The sequence below is a fragment of the Phyllostomus discolor genome, chromosome 13 (assembly GCF_004126475.2).
Source record: "Phyllostomus discolor isolate MPI-MPIP mPhyDis1 chromosome 13, mPhyDis1.pri.v3, whole genome shotgun sequence".
NCBI lineage: Eukaryota > Metazoa > Chordata > Mammalia > Chiroptera > Phyllostomidae > Phyllostomus > Phyllostomus discolor.
In genome coordinates this window covers 18905868-18923371 of record NC_040915.2, presented here as the reverse complement: position 1 = coordinate 18923371, position 17504 = coordinate 18905868, and the positions used below count along the sequence as shown (strand labels likewise).

Below are 17504 nucleotides of genomic sequence, written 5' to 3'. Positions count from 1 at the left end.
AAGGGAAAGTTGAAAAGCAGTTTGAAGAGAGAGTTCAGGAGGGAATTCAGCAAAGTTTGTATGCGATCAGAAATGTTTTTGTTTTTTAATTTATATGTATTTTTTAGAGATGTTTTTAAAAAGTATTTTTCCAACAACTTGTAACTCCAGAAAGAAGAGGCATAAGCATGAAATCTAGTTCTAGGACACTGTCCCTGACCCACAGCAAGGTCACACTGGGTACCCTCAGATTCACTCGTCACAGGGTCTCTAGACTTCATCTCGATGAACAGAGGTGTGTGTCCTCCAGAATTTCCCTCTATGACCCGAAAAACCCAGCTGAAGGATAACGAGAAGGAAAGCTGAACACTTACCTTATTCACATCTACTTGAGGTGGTTTTTTTTCGTGCTCTAGATGATTTATTCACTGAGTAAGTGAATGTTACCCATGCTTGCTTCGCATAGTTGTATTGGCAATGTTCACCTGACTGAGGATTTACTTTATTAGATAGAAAAACAGGAGGCAGAAAATCACCGGCTACAACAGGAACTGCAGGATGCCAGAGACCAGAATGAGCTGCTGGAGTTCCGAAACCTAGAGCTAGAAGTAAGGACGTGATGATACTAAATAATCATAACAGTTAACGTACACTGAGCATGTCCGTTGTGCGAGGTGCTGAATCACGCATTTCAGCTGCATACTCTAGCTGGTCCTCACAACCACAGCTGAGATGTCATGCAGGGGGCCACTGAAGTGACTCCCTCGCCAGAGTCCTGTGATTAGTGACTGGCAAAGCATTGGTGCAACTCAGAATTGTCTGCCGAGACCCCCATGTGTTTAAACACTGTCATTGCCTTTATAAACAAGACTAATGAGTAGTTTTTAAATCATTTAAATAAGAGATTTCAAACTTCGTCAGTGATTCACTGCTTGTAAATAATCATTTCTATCCTTTATTGAATTCTGACTCAAAAAAGTGTCACCTTAAGAATTGTATTTCAAAATTGCAATAGACAAAGCTCTTTTATCATTAGACACTTGAATTGATCAGTCAACATTTTTTAGTCTATAATGCACTTATGCCAAAGGCTAAGAAGCAAGTGACTTATTTGGGGAAATATTTGGTTAAGCAGACCCTATTTCAGAAGTTTTTTGTTTTGGTTTGGTTTTTGTTTTTTAAGCAAAACGTATCAATCAAATCAGATTTTGATTGTATCATGCAGAATCTGGCTTAGTATCTGAACGAACGTACTATATGTTGAACTGTAAAGGGTAATAAAAATTCCCATTTGATGTCTCTTATTTTGCCAGCAATTTCTTCTTGCGTTTGTTTCAAGTTGGGTCTGGCTAGAGGCAGCAGGTGCGTGCCTCAGTGAGGAAGAGTTGTCTGTGGTAGCGCACACCCCCCACTCAGGAAGCTCGAGCGGACTGATATGCAGAAGTCTGCGAGCTGCCGTAAACCTTCATGGTCGAAAGATCACTGTTGGTGAAACCAGAACTAAACATCCGTATAGTTTAAAGTGGAACTCCACTTCCCACATTCCCTGGTCAAAACGTCTGTGAGAGTGGGTGACACTGTCTGTAAATTGCCTTCCATACCTTTGTTAACTAATGAGGTCTTTCCATCAAATTTAAGCATGAACATCCCGAGGGACTTTTGGTTGGTTGATTTGTTTTACCAAATGTCGTCTTGATAAACTGCTGAAACAACAGACCACTGGTTGAGTGTTTAATCATTTGTTCCTTTTTTAAAAATTCCCTTACATCCTTCCTTGTATTTCAAGGAAAGAGAAAGACGGTCCCCTCCGTTCAATCTGCAAATTCACCCATTCTCGGACGGTGTGAGCGCGCTGCAGATCTACTGCATGAAAGAAGGTGTCAAGGTAGGCCGATGCTTAATTTTTCTGTTCGTGGAAAGTAGAAAAACTAGAGATTGGGAAAGGGGAGGTTACTCACAACTGTTTTGTTTTTCGGTCATTGGATGTCATTTTGATACAAACTGCACGGGAATTTTAGTCATGCCTATTGGAAAATCCATAGAATATCAAATAAATGTGTGACAGATGTGTGAGTGATAACAGCACAAAACACAGGAAGCTATAATTATGCAGAACAAAGTGATATAAAGAATGGTATGAAATCAAAATATTAAGATAATTACCCTTAGTTACCTAGAGGAAATAGTAAATGAATTCAGTACTTCAGTAAACATATTTCAAGTATGTCAGATTAAAATGTATTTGTTAGTCCGTCTGTGGTGGTGTTTGTTATAAGTGCTGTGGAATTCATAATCTTAGAATTTCAGCATTAAAAGAGACCTTGAAGTCACCTAGTCCACCCTCTCTTTAGGTTTGCTTAATTTAGGGAAGATTGCTCTTTTGAAAGTTTATAACATAGTGCTCAGTTAGACTATGTATAATTCTATCCTTCGTGATATTGGAATACATTGTAAATATGTGTTAACATTGAATGGAGGCAGCTCCATCTCCTGGTACCAATATTGCCCTTCAGCGTAAAGAAACCACGTGGTGCACATTATTCCAGAGGTGAAGTGGGGAAGCCTCCCACTATTCCTGGCCTCTCCTTTACCTTCCTCGTGGCCCTTCCCACTCCCACTCTGAGCTGCCAGATACACCTGCTCTGGTCAGTTGTCTTCTCTCTGCCTCTGAGGGTGAGCTCGACTTTCCCTGTGGTGGGGTCTGCTGTGCTGCATTTGAGCACGAGTAAAAGGAGAAAGTGATACTCATGGGATAGAAAGTTAGGGTGGGGGGTGGATTAGGTAGTAAAATTGTGCTTTCTTGACTTCCGTCTTAAACCACTTCAGGGTGTTTAAACCTCTGGCCTTCCTGGGCTGCGGGAAAATTTGTAAAGCAAAGCCATTTGTTTATTTAACTCTAATGAAATGAAAAGCACTTTACTTCATTTTTTTCCTTAGATGTTTTTTTTTTCTTTAGATAAATCGTAAACAACCTAATCCCATGGAGGTAATTTGTATCCAGGGGAACTCTTTCAAAGGAAGTTAACGTGCTTTAAACTGATGCAAGGACTATAGTAAAAATCAGCTCTTTCCAAAAAATGGAACTGCGTTCCAGTTTTTCTTATGTGTCAGTCACATTCTCTACCAGGTCAGAACTTGGTCAATTAGAATGAAGTCGGTTCATTATTTCTATTTATTACCTATTGCTTTTCTTTATACCTGGAATCTGCCAAGATTGAAAAAAAATTTGACAACTGGAAGAAGAAAGTTAATTAGCTAATTCGAGCCTTTACTACATACACTATAGAGTCTCTTGTACATAATCTTGTTTTCCTCGAGATTAGCCTATGGAAGAGGTCCTTCTTATCTCCATTTTGCAGTTGGCAGAGTTGAGAACAAACTGTTAAGTAGTTTCCTGAAGTTCACACACCTTATCAGAAGCAGAGTGGAAACACTGAGAACAGCCCAAGGAATTACAGGCACTAAAACGTCTTCCCCACATTAGGGTTGAGGCACGGGAAGAGTGGTAAGCTGCATTCGCCTTTGACTTGAGTTTATCTCCTTGCTTTTGCAGGATGTGAACATCCCTGATCTCATAAAGCAGCTTGATATCTTGGGTGATAATGGGGTGAGTATGAATTAAATAAGTGCAGGAAGGATAGGAATTTGCCAAAAGAGAGAGGCAAGAAATGCTCACCAATGTATCACATGTAGAATAATAGCAGGTGGAAGGCCATGTTCACTGAAGGATGTATGTCCCCGAAGAGAATCAACAGTTTATCAAGCAGCATGGCTGAGGGATTGGAAGGATCTCAGGGAGGTAGTGGCAGAAATGGGAACTGGTAAAAGGTTTTCCTGAGAAGGTTTCCAATTTGAATGCCAACCACATAATCTGCAGTGATTAAAGCTAATTGCCTTCTAACTGTTGCTTGGAGGCATCCAGCATGAAATTAATCAGTCATGCAGTTGCAAATGGTGCTAAATAGCAGGGTTGGTGGCAGCCCCATAAAAATGGACTAGGAAACTATGATTCCTTTTCTTTCTAAAAACACCTTCCAGACAGGGTCAAGGCATAGTAATTGAGTGGGAGGATCATTCACTGAGATATTAGATGAATGATTTATGTAGGTTGAGGAGTCACACCACTTTTTCCCTTAAAAAAAATTGTCAAAGGAGAGAACAGTATCAATGAAATCACATCAAACAGTTATGCAGAGATTACTCTTTATTTTATTTTGGCTTACACTTTTCTTATAACATGATTATTAGTGCAGTATACTTACCGAGAAACATAAAACCAAGTCAGTATTAGAGGGATATAAAAAAGTTACAATATGCTTTGTAAAGGTTTTGAATGAACTCTTTGTTAAGAATTATTACTAAATAGGACATTTGTTAAGGTTCCGGGCAGTTGTATCTGAGGCAGGCGCTTAGGCAATATTTTCTGATAATGTAAATATCTTAAGTGTCTTGGGCTCATTTTCTGGTTTTCTTTTTCACAGAATTTGAGGAACGAAGAACAAGTGGCCATTATCCAGGCCAGCACCGTGCTGTCCCTGGCGGAGAAGGTAATGAGTTGTGCAGACACTCAGATCGTCTCTGTGTCTGGCTTAGCACCTGAGGCGCAGGGCAGGGTTAAAGGCTGTTCTCTGTGCACGTGGGTTTGCCTTCGTGAATACCTAATGCACATTTTATCTTTCAGGGTGATACAACCCAGATAGAGTGAGAACACACACCAAAACGTCTACACACTGATTTGGGGTGGGTGGATAATTCTTGCTCTGAAGTCTCTTGAACATGTAATTCTTAAAAAATGGAAAACCTTCTCAATTAAATTATTCAAACAACCCCTACCAAGCTTGGAAACCAGTAAAGAAGGATCTTGTCGTTAGAACAAAATTCAGCCGAGTAAATCTGAAGATCTGATTGGCTTTCGTAAGTGATTCAGGGATTGGACAGCGTCCCGACTCGCAACTAGAAGGGCCCTCGAAGGGGCTGTACAGAATGGGATGTTTCTGCAGGAGGAAGGGTGAGGCAAGGGAGCTGTTAACTAAAGACAATAAGTGATTCTTGTTTAGACCAGGACACCTTTTCAGGGGCAGACAGGGGACAGCAGAGTTTTCATCATACAGGCGGCCTCTTCTTCCAGTGGGGAGGGGAGAAGGGCCCGTGGACCGGTTTCCTCGGTGGTGTCGACCAGAGAATTCCGTTCTGGCCGATGAACATTCCATTTCTGGTGACGGTCGAAACTGCAGTTAGGTCAGATGTTAAGTTTAGGTTTGGTGCCATGGGCTTGAGCACAAATGATGCCATTTGGGCCCATGGTTTTCTTTTTAACAATTGAGAGGTGATAAACTGGAGCCTGGTTCTTTGTGTAGGCTCTTCCTTGGGTGTGTGCTTACAAACTGTTCCCAATTGGTTCTGTGACGGTGGTGGTGGCTTGCCCAGTCAGTCTCCTGCAGAAAGGCTGACCTGGGGACGGGCAGAAGAGCGGCAGTGTGTGCTGCCCCCTTGTGTTCAATCCTGGTCAGCGGCAGGAAGAGGGAGGGAAGAGGAAAGGGCAAGGGGAGAAGCCTGGTGACTGGCTGCGTGTGCTCAGGGTGCCTTGAGAGTTGGCACGTAGTGGAGAGTCATGTATACATGGTTGGATAAAATGAAGACTCTGTAAGTCCCTTTGGATGCTTCCTTAATTCCTAAATGCGTATAAAACTTGCTATAGATTAAGTGAAACCATGTGCAAGCAATCAGCTTGCTCCAGTCTGAGATGAGGGAGTGCTACAGGTCAGATGAGCCAGTCAACTTAAACAAAACAATGACATTAAGAAAAAAAGTGGCAGAAGGAGAGGGAAGGGTGGCTATAAAGTAAAAAAGTACTTAAGAAATGGTGAAATTATCTTTTTTTGGCATCCCGAGTCAAGCGAACCAAGTTGTTTGCTGACGGCTAGGGACACTTTAATGTGGACCGGGGGTCAGAAAGCACAAGGTATTAGTGCTAATTTTCCAAGATGTGGGAATGGCCTGTGGTTACGCTTTAAAGGGAAAAAATGCCTTCTGTGTTAGGGATGCCTGTTGAAGAATTTACATGTGGAATGGTATCTGGGATGTGCTCTCCCTGATGACATGAAATGCGTCTTTTCATCTTCCATTATTATTAACTCCCTTTTTACAGATGAGAAAGTTGAGCCTTAGAGAAATCAGGTAACCTTCCAAGGCCACAAACCATGAAAAGCTAGAATTGGGATTTGGACCCAAAGCAGTCTGTCCCTAGAACTCACACACTTGATTATTATGCCCAGTTACCTCCTGAAGTAGAGATGCACTATAATAATGTTCCTTTAACTTGTATATGCGCTGGGCTCACACTGTAATATTCAGAGTCTAAATTTATTCAGGGTATTGATCAATGCTAACATTGATACCCCATAACAGAATGGTATATTTTAAGTGTTGGGGAAAATTTCTAAGTTCTTTTTATGTGATTAAAATGTCTGTACTCAACAACAATTATTCTTCTCCAACACTTAGCTGTCTTGTTTTATATACTGAAAAATTACTAATTCTCTAGTCTTTCTTTCGTCATGCTCCCCCAGCCATGGAGCATTGGGCATCCATTCTGGAGCAATGAACTTGCCCCTCATTTTTGCCTTATCACCTCTGACTCATTCTTCAGATTCCAGTGTAGTTGTCACTTCCTAAGGAAGCCTTTCGTGGTGTCCTCCCATGAGGGCAAAAATGTTTTGTCGAGCAAAAATGTGATGGTTGCCCTCACAACTAGCACATTGCCTGACACATGGAAGACATTAATGAGTGCTTTTGTTGAATGAATGAATGAATGAATGAATGAGTGAATGAATGAAAAATATAGTCTTGTTCCTGAACTAAGAGATGGAATGCACCAAGTTTTCCCTTCAGTTCTTAAGTCTGTTTCCAAGATGCAAGGGAAAGCGATGAGCCGGTCAGTAGAGAACACCGTATACACCACATCAAGGAATCATGTCCACACTTTTGTCTTGTTTAGTGGATCCAGCAAATCGAAGGAGCAGAGGCTGCCCTGCACCAGAAAATGATGGAACTGGAAAGTGACATGGTGCGTAGAAAGATGAGGTATTATGAAATTGAGGGAAAATTGACAGGATGAAGGGAAAATGACTGTCTTCTGCCAGTTTTATTTGGCAGCTGCGGTGAAGGTCTGGAGCCTTCCCATTGTGGTGTGCAGCCTGCGGAACGGGGTTCCCGGAAGCATCCGGCAGTGTCAAGTAGCATTGTTCAAATCAATCACGTTGTGTTTTTGTAATATTGCCAAAACTAGTTCTGCAGAAATTTTGGTTAGATGTTTTCTCTCTTAGGCTAAATAATGTTTTTGTCATGTGTAATTATAGCAAAAATCGCAGAAATTTTGGGTGTAACTCTAGTTTTAAAGATCTCCAAGCCACTTCATACCCATTAGGATGGATACTATCCAAAAAAAAACCACCAGAAAAGAACAAGTGTTGATGGGAATATGAAAAAAATGGAACCCTTGTGCATTATTGATGGGAGTGTAAAATGGTACGCCACTATGAAAAATAGTATGGTGATTGCTCAGAAAAGTGCCAAGTAGAATTACCGTATGATCCAGCAATATTACCTTTGGGTATATATACAAAGCAATTGAAAGCAGAGTTTCGAAGAGATATTTGCATACCCATGTTCAAAGCAACATTATTTACAGTAGCTTAAATGTGGAAGCAATGCACATTTACCTATCAATGGATGCATGGATAAGCAACCGTGGTTATACATACAATTGAATACTAATGGCCCTTTAAAGAAGAAGGAAATTCTGACACGTGCTGTGACATGGATGCACTTTGAGGACATACGCTAAGTGAAATAAGCCAGTCACAAAAGAGAAATACTTCATGATTCCACTTACATGAGGTGTCTAGGGCAGTCAAACTCATAGAGCCAGAAAGTGCAATGGAGTTATCAGTGGCTCAGAGGAGAAGGAAAGGGGGGTTGGTTAATGGAAACAGAGTTGTAGTCCTGCAAGATGAAGAGAGTCCAGGAGATCGGTTGTACAGCAGTGTCAATGTACTCAACACTACTGAACTGTACCCTTACAAATGGTTAAGATAAATTTTGCCCCGGCTGGTGCGGTTCAGTGGATTGAGTGCCGGCCTATGAACCAAAAGGTTGATGGTTCAATTCCTGGTCAAGACACATGCCTGGATTGTGGGTTTGGTACCCACATGGGAGAGTGTGAGATGTTTCTCTCCCTCTCTTTCCCCTTCCCTTCCCCTCTCTAAAAATAAAATAAATAAAACAAAAAAATTAAAAAGGATTGTAAACTTGACATTGTGTGTATTTTACCATAACTAATTATTTTTTAAAAATCTACAAGCCTAGGAATTGGGCATTATTAACTTACAGCAATGCATAATAGAATTTTATAATTATACTGTTGTTAATGTTATTACTATTAAAAAACAAGTAGTGATTCTTATCAGATTAGGGAATCTTATAATAAGAACAGCTTGCATTTATATAGCATGTGACAGATTATCAATCATTTGCTTATATTTGACGTAGGGTTTAAATTTTATGAAGAGGTTAGTTTCTAAACTCAAAGATGCAACAAGGATGGTTTGTATTGAAAATACCTTAAAAACTCGTTAAATGCACAAACATGAGTTACACAGTCAGCCTGTCCCAGTGCTGTTCTAGGCACTGGAGCTCGAGGTCACCAGGAAAGTCACCAGTGAAGTTCCTCATGCAGGTGGTTATGGACTGAAGACAGTTACACACACAAAGAAATAATTGACTGGTCTTGGGCTGTGTTACATACAAAGATACATTCCTAGATGCTAATGGCAAAATGTGCACAGAAGCTGAAGACAGCACGGGAACACCAGACTTCAGTCTCCAGCTCACACGGGCTTTGCAGCAGGAGCAGAGACTCATTAAGTTGCACTGTGGTTGTGGGTGGTGTTGCCGCCTCGCTCTAATTTCTTATCTGTCTTTGTGTTTGCTAATCTTACACAGATGACTTTGGATGAGATTTTTATTATGCAACTCTGCTGTACTACATTTCATAATATTCTTACAAAAATACAATATCATAATATATTTGCACAGGTATACTTTTTAGCTAACATTTATCTTGTCAAAATCTATCTTTGATCACCCGCTCTTGAATTGGCATACAAACCCTTTAGAACTCCTGTGCGAATGGTTCATTATGTCTTTTATGCTCCTTTCCATTGATTTGCACATTCTCTAGGTAAGACGATGGAAGTGGAACTATTTCCCTAACAGACAAAATCGATGACCCAACAAATACTAGTGATTTATCTTGTACCGGAATTAGAGAAAACATTGATCAATACGATTATATATCACTTTCTGGTTAACTAAGCTGACTCTATTTATCAACATGGCCCTTTTTTATAGGAACAGTTCTGCAAAATCAAAGGCTATCTGGAAGAAGAGCTGGACTACAGAAAACAAGCTCTCGACCAAGCATATATGGTAGGTGCGGCAAGCAATCAAGACACACAGAACTTTTCCATTATGTGCCATGGAGGAAAGCATCCTGTTTAATTCTTCATGCCCGTACTCCAGTAGACCACACTATGCAATGGCTTATTTATTTATTCAGTGGTTTCTATTTCTTATTTTAGAAAATATATCTAGCTTTTTGCTGTTACCATATTCTCATAACACTTAGTAAATATTTAATTGTACCTTTAAATTTTTTAATTAAATGCATGTCATTATGTAACATTTTAATGAAAGCCAGACTGTGTGGCAATGGAGATTAAAGAGCAAATGGATTAAATCCAATTGGGAGCCTAATTGAGTGATAGGGAAATAGTCTTTAATGTTCGTTGTATACATTTTTAATTCACTTATTTCTCACGACAGCCCTGTGAGGTATAGGTGATACCATTATTCCTGTGTTACACATGAGGGCATGGAGGCTTAGAGAGTGAAAGAACTCTGCCCACATTGGTAAGTGGGTGGCGTTTAGAAGGGACTGCAGACACTGTGGCTTTAACTGTCCTCACCCAGCCACCACAGGCCAGGCCGTGTCAGTAACTGGGCTGCGCCCTTTTCTGTCCCACGGAGGATTGTGCCGACGGAGGAGCTCACTCGGTCCATTGCCCTGTACAAAAGTCATCACAAGTAACTCCTGCTATCGGAGGACTGCTTGCATTTCTTCTCTCTATATGAACTCCCCCCACTCTTACCACCCCCCCCATTAATTCACAATAATGACTCAAGAGAAAAAGAGCAAACTTAAAAGACGAGCATTTCAAGGACTTGCTTGGAGAGGTTTTTATAATGCTTTCTTTCCTGGAAGCAGCTTGCATCATTTCTGGGAAAACAGTGAAGCTCTTAGTTTCTACTTATAACAAAGATGAATTGGTATTTCCCCTTGAAAATGAATGAGAGGCTCTGAGCATTACTTGATGGGGTAAAGGGAGGATGAGTTAGTCGCTAGAGAATAAAGAGGGAAATGCTTCTTCCCGTTCCTCCCTACCCTCTGTCGTCGCCTCCCCTAACGGTACTTCAAAAGATAAAGCTCTGTGTTTGTGTGTCTCATCTTGTCTGCTCTTTCAGACAAGAAGCTTTCACTTTAGAAAGATCTGCACAGTCCAGGACAGGACCCAGGAAAACACACCTCACCAGGGCATGTCCGCTTACCTCTGTCAGAGTCACAGGGAGCAGGACTGTAGATTTTGACTAAAGATGTTTAACGCATGTTTTAAAACAAAACACTTGGATATAAGGAAAAATAGATTCTTCATTTAAAAAAAGGGAATTTGTAATTAAAAAAAGACCAATTCTGGAGACTCTAGGCTATTTTTAGATCAAATTTCCTAATTTTTATTTTAATAAAAATATGAAGATTGTAAAGACATCTTAGGTACAGAGGTGTGTCGTGTAGAAGAGAGGTGGCATTTTGTGAATGAAATTTAACTCTAATTTCAAGTATTTTTTTTCCAGCTTTGACCATTTTCCACTATTTCTCTGTAAAAGTGTGGCTCCTATAACAGATGTCTTTGAATATCTGAAGGGATATCAAATGGAAAACAAACTTATTTTCCACCACATTTGAGAATAGAAGGATGTACAATTATTATAACAAAGTGGGAACTTTCTAAAAATGAAAGTTGTCCAAGAAAAAGAACAAATTTCTCATCATCCAAGAAGTTATCATATTGGCTGAGGAACTCTTATGGAATCCTATAAAGGGGATTACCAGAAGGGTAGTTAGTCTGGATAAGCTATGAAATTTATTTTACCGCGATGATCCTGGAAGACTAAAATAATATATCCCTTCTCATACACACGTATGCACACGTTCACACCACACTTACATTCAAAGTTCCAAAGTTAGACTTCTCTGCTTTTATTTGCCAGAGAATCCAGGAACTAGAAGCTACTTTGTACAATGCTCTGCAGCAAGAAACTGTCATCAAATTCGGTGAGCTGTTGAGTGAGAAACAGCAGGAGGAGCTGAGGACTGCAGTAGAGAAGCTGCGGCGGCAGATGCTGAGGAAGAGCAGAGAGTATGACTGTCAGATCCTTCAGGAGAGGATGGAGCTCTTACAGCAAGCCCACCAGGTGAGGACCGAGTGACTTCCATGGAAGGTTGGTACCAAGCAAGTGACACTTCGTCCTAAGCCCGTGGTATTGAATATGGGTACGGAGAAGCCCAGGAGCCAGAAGCTATCTTCAGAGAGTAAAATAAATAACTGTTGTTTTCTATGGGCATTCAGATAAGGGATGACTGTTTTGCAGTGATTCAGCTTATGAAAATTGACATTTTAGAAACATTGCCTGTTGGTAAGGATTTTGCCACTATTGGGTCATGAAGTAACCTTTGAATCTCATGGAGCCTGATCATCTCCGTTAGGCAGGAGAGCAGGACTTTCTCCAGGACAGGAATAATGTTTTTGTCCTGCGGCTTACCCCAGTCTGTAACCTAGTAACCTGAATGGGTGAAAGAACTCGAGGGCCTTTCTCTTTATTCCCAGAACAAACAGCAGCAACAACAAAGCTTGGAAGCTGCCACTTCCTGGCATTTGCTCCATGTCAGCGAATAAACTAAGGGCTCCACTGACATCATTTCATTTCATCTTCCCAGGAGCCCACTAAAGTACGTTTCCTTATTATCCCAAGATGCATATTGGAGGTAAGAGTGTTTCAATGGTTTGCCTGAGATGACAGAGATAGTAAGCAGCAGAACCAGGATCCCAGCCCAGGTCCGCCTGGCTCCAAGGCCAGTGTACATAACCACACACATACTGTCCAATGCAGCTTGAGTCAAGTGTGATTTATATAATTCATCTAGACCAGTGAGGCTCAATATAGACACCTAATATCAATGTATAGCCAGAATTCTTCATCATGTCATACCTTGGCAGGTAAGAGATAGGACAAAAGCAGATTCCATAAGAATTCCAGGATTAGAAGTGCCAGGCTATAATATTTGGTACTCAGAAGTTATACCAAGTGGCTGGTACAAAATCCAGATGGGCTACACACAAAGTAAGAAGCGTGTGGTCATCAGAGATCAAGGTGAGTGGGAAAGGAACAGGAGTTATTTTATGACCCCAATATGAATAGTGCTTGGGCAACCTGATTACTTAGCATACTTCAGATGTAGCCAGGAGCTTTGTGGACCTTTGTAGGCTAACAGACTCCCCAGGTTAACAGGGAACTCTGAAGCCGTTTGTTCTGGAGATGATAAATGCATGCATGTTTATTACAGTGCCCCTTCAGAGTCCATAAAGGTTTAGGTTTTGACCCTGAAAAGAGTTTTTAAAGCCTTGATATAGTAGATTCTGTGGCATCATTACATTACCACAGACCTCCTTTCCTGTTACCAGGGAATGAACATGTCTTCTGCATAAATTTCTTAGGCTACAAAGCATTTAATTAATTTCAACAAATCAGGAGCTGTGGCATGGAACCACAGAAGTATTTATTCCTAAGATAGCAATTATCTAAATTTATGGTTAAAACCTTGTCATCTCTTTTAAGTCTTTTTTAATCAGCTAAGATACTTCACTCACAAAAGAGATGGCTTATTTTGTTTTGTTCATCTTTCCTCCCAATAAAGAAGGAAAAAGCAGTTACACCAATCACCAGTGACCAAGGCAATTTCAGAGAGTGGCAATAAGTTCTGTGTTGAAAATGGTACAATGTGTGTGTGCATGAGTTCAGGAGTAGAATCGGCCGCTTTAGACGAGCTGGTCAGAAAGGCCTCTCTGAGGACATTTAAAGCCCAGGGGATCGGACCCAGTGTCCCAGAAGACTGGGACAGTAGGGGCTGTGTTGGGGGTGTTTGCAGTATTCAGGGCACACAGAGAAGACCAGTGTGGCAGGAGCACTCGGAGCCAAGGGGGCGCTGATGTGGGGTGAGGTTGGAGAGGTAAGACGGGGCCAGATGATATAGGGCCTGGAAGGCGCTTGGGTTTTATTCTGAGTACAATTCAGCTAACTCTCCCTTCGTCCCCTGCCTTACCCCCTTCACTTACGGAGTACCATGATGATTTGCCATCCTAACAGTTCACACCGGCTGCCGTAGATGGATGCAGACTGGACAGGACTAGAAGCAGGAAGAGCTGGCAGCAAGCTGTCATCCCAGTCGTGGCGAGGGACAGCAGGGACTTGGTGCACTTGGTAGTAGCAGAGATAACAAGGAAGTAGAACAGGGATTCGTTTTCAACCTGAGAGCATTTCCTGTTAGATTGGATGCCACGTGGATGGGAAGAAAAAAGAAATAAAGCGAACATCACACAATGTACCTTAACGAACTCATTTAATAAATGTGCATAGGCAGCTTCTTTGTGCTGAACATTGTACAAGGTATTGGAGATTGGTGATCAAGTTATAGATGGTTTTGCCATTGATTACCTCTTCTACTTGATTGGTTTTTCCCTGTGTTTTAAATGTTGCCCCCCACCCAGATCTAATAGTTTTTTGAGGTCAGGAACTAATCGCTGTTTCACCTGCCTTCTCTGTTACTTCCGGCATGGTCATGAACGTGTAAGAAGTTGCCCAACAGGCACAGACTTGGTAGTTGAATAGATATTATAGTAATCTCACATGGATCTGATGATGTTGATGCACACTTGTCTCCACGTCCAGTAGACATACCAAGGAAGTACTTGTGCACTCAAGGTGGAAATGTCTAGCCATTTTGTTCTCTTACTGTGTAGTGTTGGAACATGAAGTATACACAAGCACACATATCACACACACACACACACCCCCTCTGCATTCATTGTATCATTTCAAGGTCAGCCTTGATGATCTCTCTGACCAAAACACCCCATCCTCTCCTACACACACCTTAGTCCCTTTCTTTTAAAACAGGATTTCTCAGTCTCTGCACTACTAACATTCTGGACCAATGATTCTTTGTGGTGGGGGGCTATCCTTCTATTTTGGGGCAGTTAGCAGTGTCCTTGGCCTCTGACCATTGGATGCTTGTGACACTGACACCACCATTCCCCATTGTGACCAGTAATCACATGCGATTTTAAAATGTCCATGTAACTGGATATGCTAAAACCACAGGATTCTAGACTTTAAAATAAATTAGCTACCTAATTAACTTTCAAGGGGTACAGACATTGCCAGATGGCTATTGGGGGGCCAAAGCATCCCCCATTGGAACCACTATTTTAGAGGAAGGGAAATATGATGTTCAAGTTCAAGTATTCTCTCACCTAGCTTCCCTTTTTTCTTTCCGCATTGCATCATGAAAAACTCTCTTTTTATTTTATCACCCCATTCCACTTCTGGTGTTTTCTTCCCAGACCCCAGTTCTCCATTTTCTAATTATTCCCCAGAGAGGCATGAAATAACAGGCCTACACTGTAGAGCCGTGTGCCCTGAACATGAACAGCCTAGCTTGCCAGGTAGAAATGTGAGGACTTCTCTCTTGCAAATAATTGTCTATGTAATGTTGATTTCAGATCCGTGCTATTGAAATTACTGGAATTTTATTGTATAGTTCACAGATAAATTCAGAAATAGTCCTGGAACTCTTTTGTCTTCAGGATTACTTGGGTAATTTTTATGTATTTTTCCCCCTAATTTATCAGTTCCCCCCTTGAAATGTTTATGGAAGTGTGAACTCTGCTTTGCTTTATGAGAACTGGCCAATTGTGCTTTGTGAGGAAATTCCACCCTGAAACAATGAAATAAGGTTGAAAAGTAAGGTTAGTGACAAAGAGTAGGGTTGTTTCCATTTGTGTTAGTCAGCCTCAGCCATGTTTCACTGTAGTAACAGCCAGAAATCTTAATCCAGATGGTTTACAATGGCGTCTGTTTCTTGCTCACTGGTTCTGATTCACACGATTGTCTCTGCTAGAATGTGGCATTCCCACAAGTCACACCCCCCTGGCCAATACTGGTCCCACAGCCAAGCCCAAGGACAGCAGGGTGGGGACCCTGACTCTCAGAGCAGGCGTAGACCCAGAGGGCTAGCAAATATTTTTTAATATAATCAATGGCAATAAATTTCTACTGTAAGAACAGACAACTTTTAAAATGCAATGATGGGTATGGAAAAACATATATGTGATATTTCCAGCTGCTAGTACTAATGTTAATGTGTTTATAAGAAGTTGACCCTTTTAGGTGGGTGAATAATCTTTTTATTCACCTTATTGTCCATTAATGCTTTCCCTTTTTCTTCTTTCTTCAGAGAATTCGTGACTTAGAAGATAAAACAGATATCCAGAAAAGACAGATAAAGGACTTAGAAGAAAAGGTATGTGTTAAGTTCAATATCTATATTTTTATTTTTGAATCATAAATTAGTGTCCATGTCACTCACTATGTATGTTCTTTCTTTCCTCTCAGTTACTGTGTATTTTGCATAGGCAGGTGTAGTATTGGGTTGGCCAAAAAGTCCATATGGTTTTTTCTGTAAAATAAAGGACAAATTTTTCATTTACACCAGGAACTTTATTGATTTGGATATTTGGAGTATGTTGGCTATCTCCCACTATTGGCTTCTAGTGTATACAGGCCAGGGATGCTGCTAAAGCACCTTTCAGTGCATAAGACTGTCCCACAGCAAAGAATTATTTGGCCAAAATGTTAGTGGTACCAAGAAACTTCACAGACTACTTTTGACACGTTCAATCAGTCACAGCACTTTTTCCCAACAGTGCATAAACCCTTTTTTTTGCATTTCAGTTGCGTTTTACCTTTCATGAGATAATAAAGTATAATACTCTGAAAATGTTGCTTATATTCTTCTATCTTCAGTATTCAAATGGCTCTACAAAATTTCATCAATTTTTTTTTGGGGGGGAGGTTGTGGCCTGCAACCCAGGCATGTACCCTGGCTGGGAATCGAACCTCCGACACTTTGGTTCGCAGCCCGCACTCAATCCACTGAGCTATGCCAGCCAGGGCCAAAATTCATCAATTTTGATAAGTTTTCAAAAAATACAGGTTGATGTAACAGCTGTCACAATACAATCTAACAAAATTGTTTCAAATGAAGTTAAGACATGTCTTAAGGCACGTCTTGAGCTACTGTACAGAAAAGACCTAAACACACTCTTTGGCCAACCCAATGGATGTGGACTTCTCCTTGGGTCAGGGACCAGGGTTCTAGCACAGGCTCCACCTTCAGTAAGCTAGCCTTGACATTCATGCCTTTTGTATTGAGTCCCATTCTTTTCTGTGTTTTCTTTTCTCAGTTTCCTCTTCTTCATCCTTATTTCCTTTTCAGAAGTTTCTTTTGAGTTGTTACTCTATGTTCTTTTTAAAATCTTTTAGCACCTTAAAAAATTCCATTATTATTCATAAACACCCTTTATTTCTGATACTGCAGTTTCATCTCAACCATCCATACAGAAATTTAGATCAATATATGATCACTGTGCCCTCATGTCATTGCCCCCAGCGGTCTGACAGAGTCACTGCTTCTTCCAAGTGAGCCGGCACTTCCTGGTGCTGTATAAAGCGTAGTAATTCTTCAAGAGGACATTTACAGATGTGTGGGGGGTGGCGGGGAAGGGGCAGTGCTCGTGCAGGGACGCGGAACAGCTGCAGGAAGTCAAGCCTTGCACAGCAAAAAGTTACCCTGCCCGTGATGCCGGAGCTCTGTGCTGAGGCACACAGCAAAGATGGCAAGAGGTTGTCCGGGAGCTCCAGTCTGGTTGCCTGGAAGTAGATGTCTGATCCTCATGTTGCAAAATCATATGGTTGTTTTGCATTATCTTTCATAGCCACCCAGGAAGGAAATAGGAAACTATTGAGTCTTTGCCATTTCTAAGACAGTGGTTAGAATTTGTTTCATCCCAAATCGCTTCAGTAATTGTTCATGTATGTGTGGTGAGGTGGAGCTAGTAGGGGCCACTCACCAGACTACGGCCACCTGGATACTTATGTGGGTCAGGTCTCAGGTACCGTTTGACCTTGGGTAAGTGATTCCACCCACCTGGTCTAAGCCACACCCACAGAATAGGGATGGTGACACTTGCCCTCACCTCCTCTCCATGAGAAACAAATTAGATCTCTTA

The 17504-nt window shown here is 41.1% G+C and overlaps 1 protein-coding gene across 1 annotated transcript in view; it reads left to right on the top strand.

Moving 5' to 3' along the window:
- JAKMIP2 (janus kinase and microtubule interacting protein 2) overlaps nucleotides 1–17504 on the top strand; it is a 139388-nt gene that overhangs the window by 107788 nt on the left and 14096 nt on the right. The window contains 8 exon segments of the mRNA XM_028528235.2: nucleotides 489–587; nucleotides 1766–1864; nucleotides 3533–3586; nucleotides 4461–4526; nucleotides 6977–7045; nucleotides 9391–9468; nucleotides 11368–11571; nucleotides 15671–15736. Of these exon segments, the coding sequence (XP_028384036.1) occupies nucleotides 489–587; nucleotides 1766–1864; nucleotides 3533–3586; nucleotides 4461–4526; nucleotides 6977–7045; nucleotides 9391–9468; nucleotides 11368–11571; nucleotides 15671–15736 (735 nt within the window).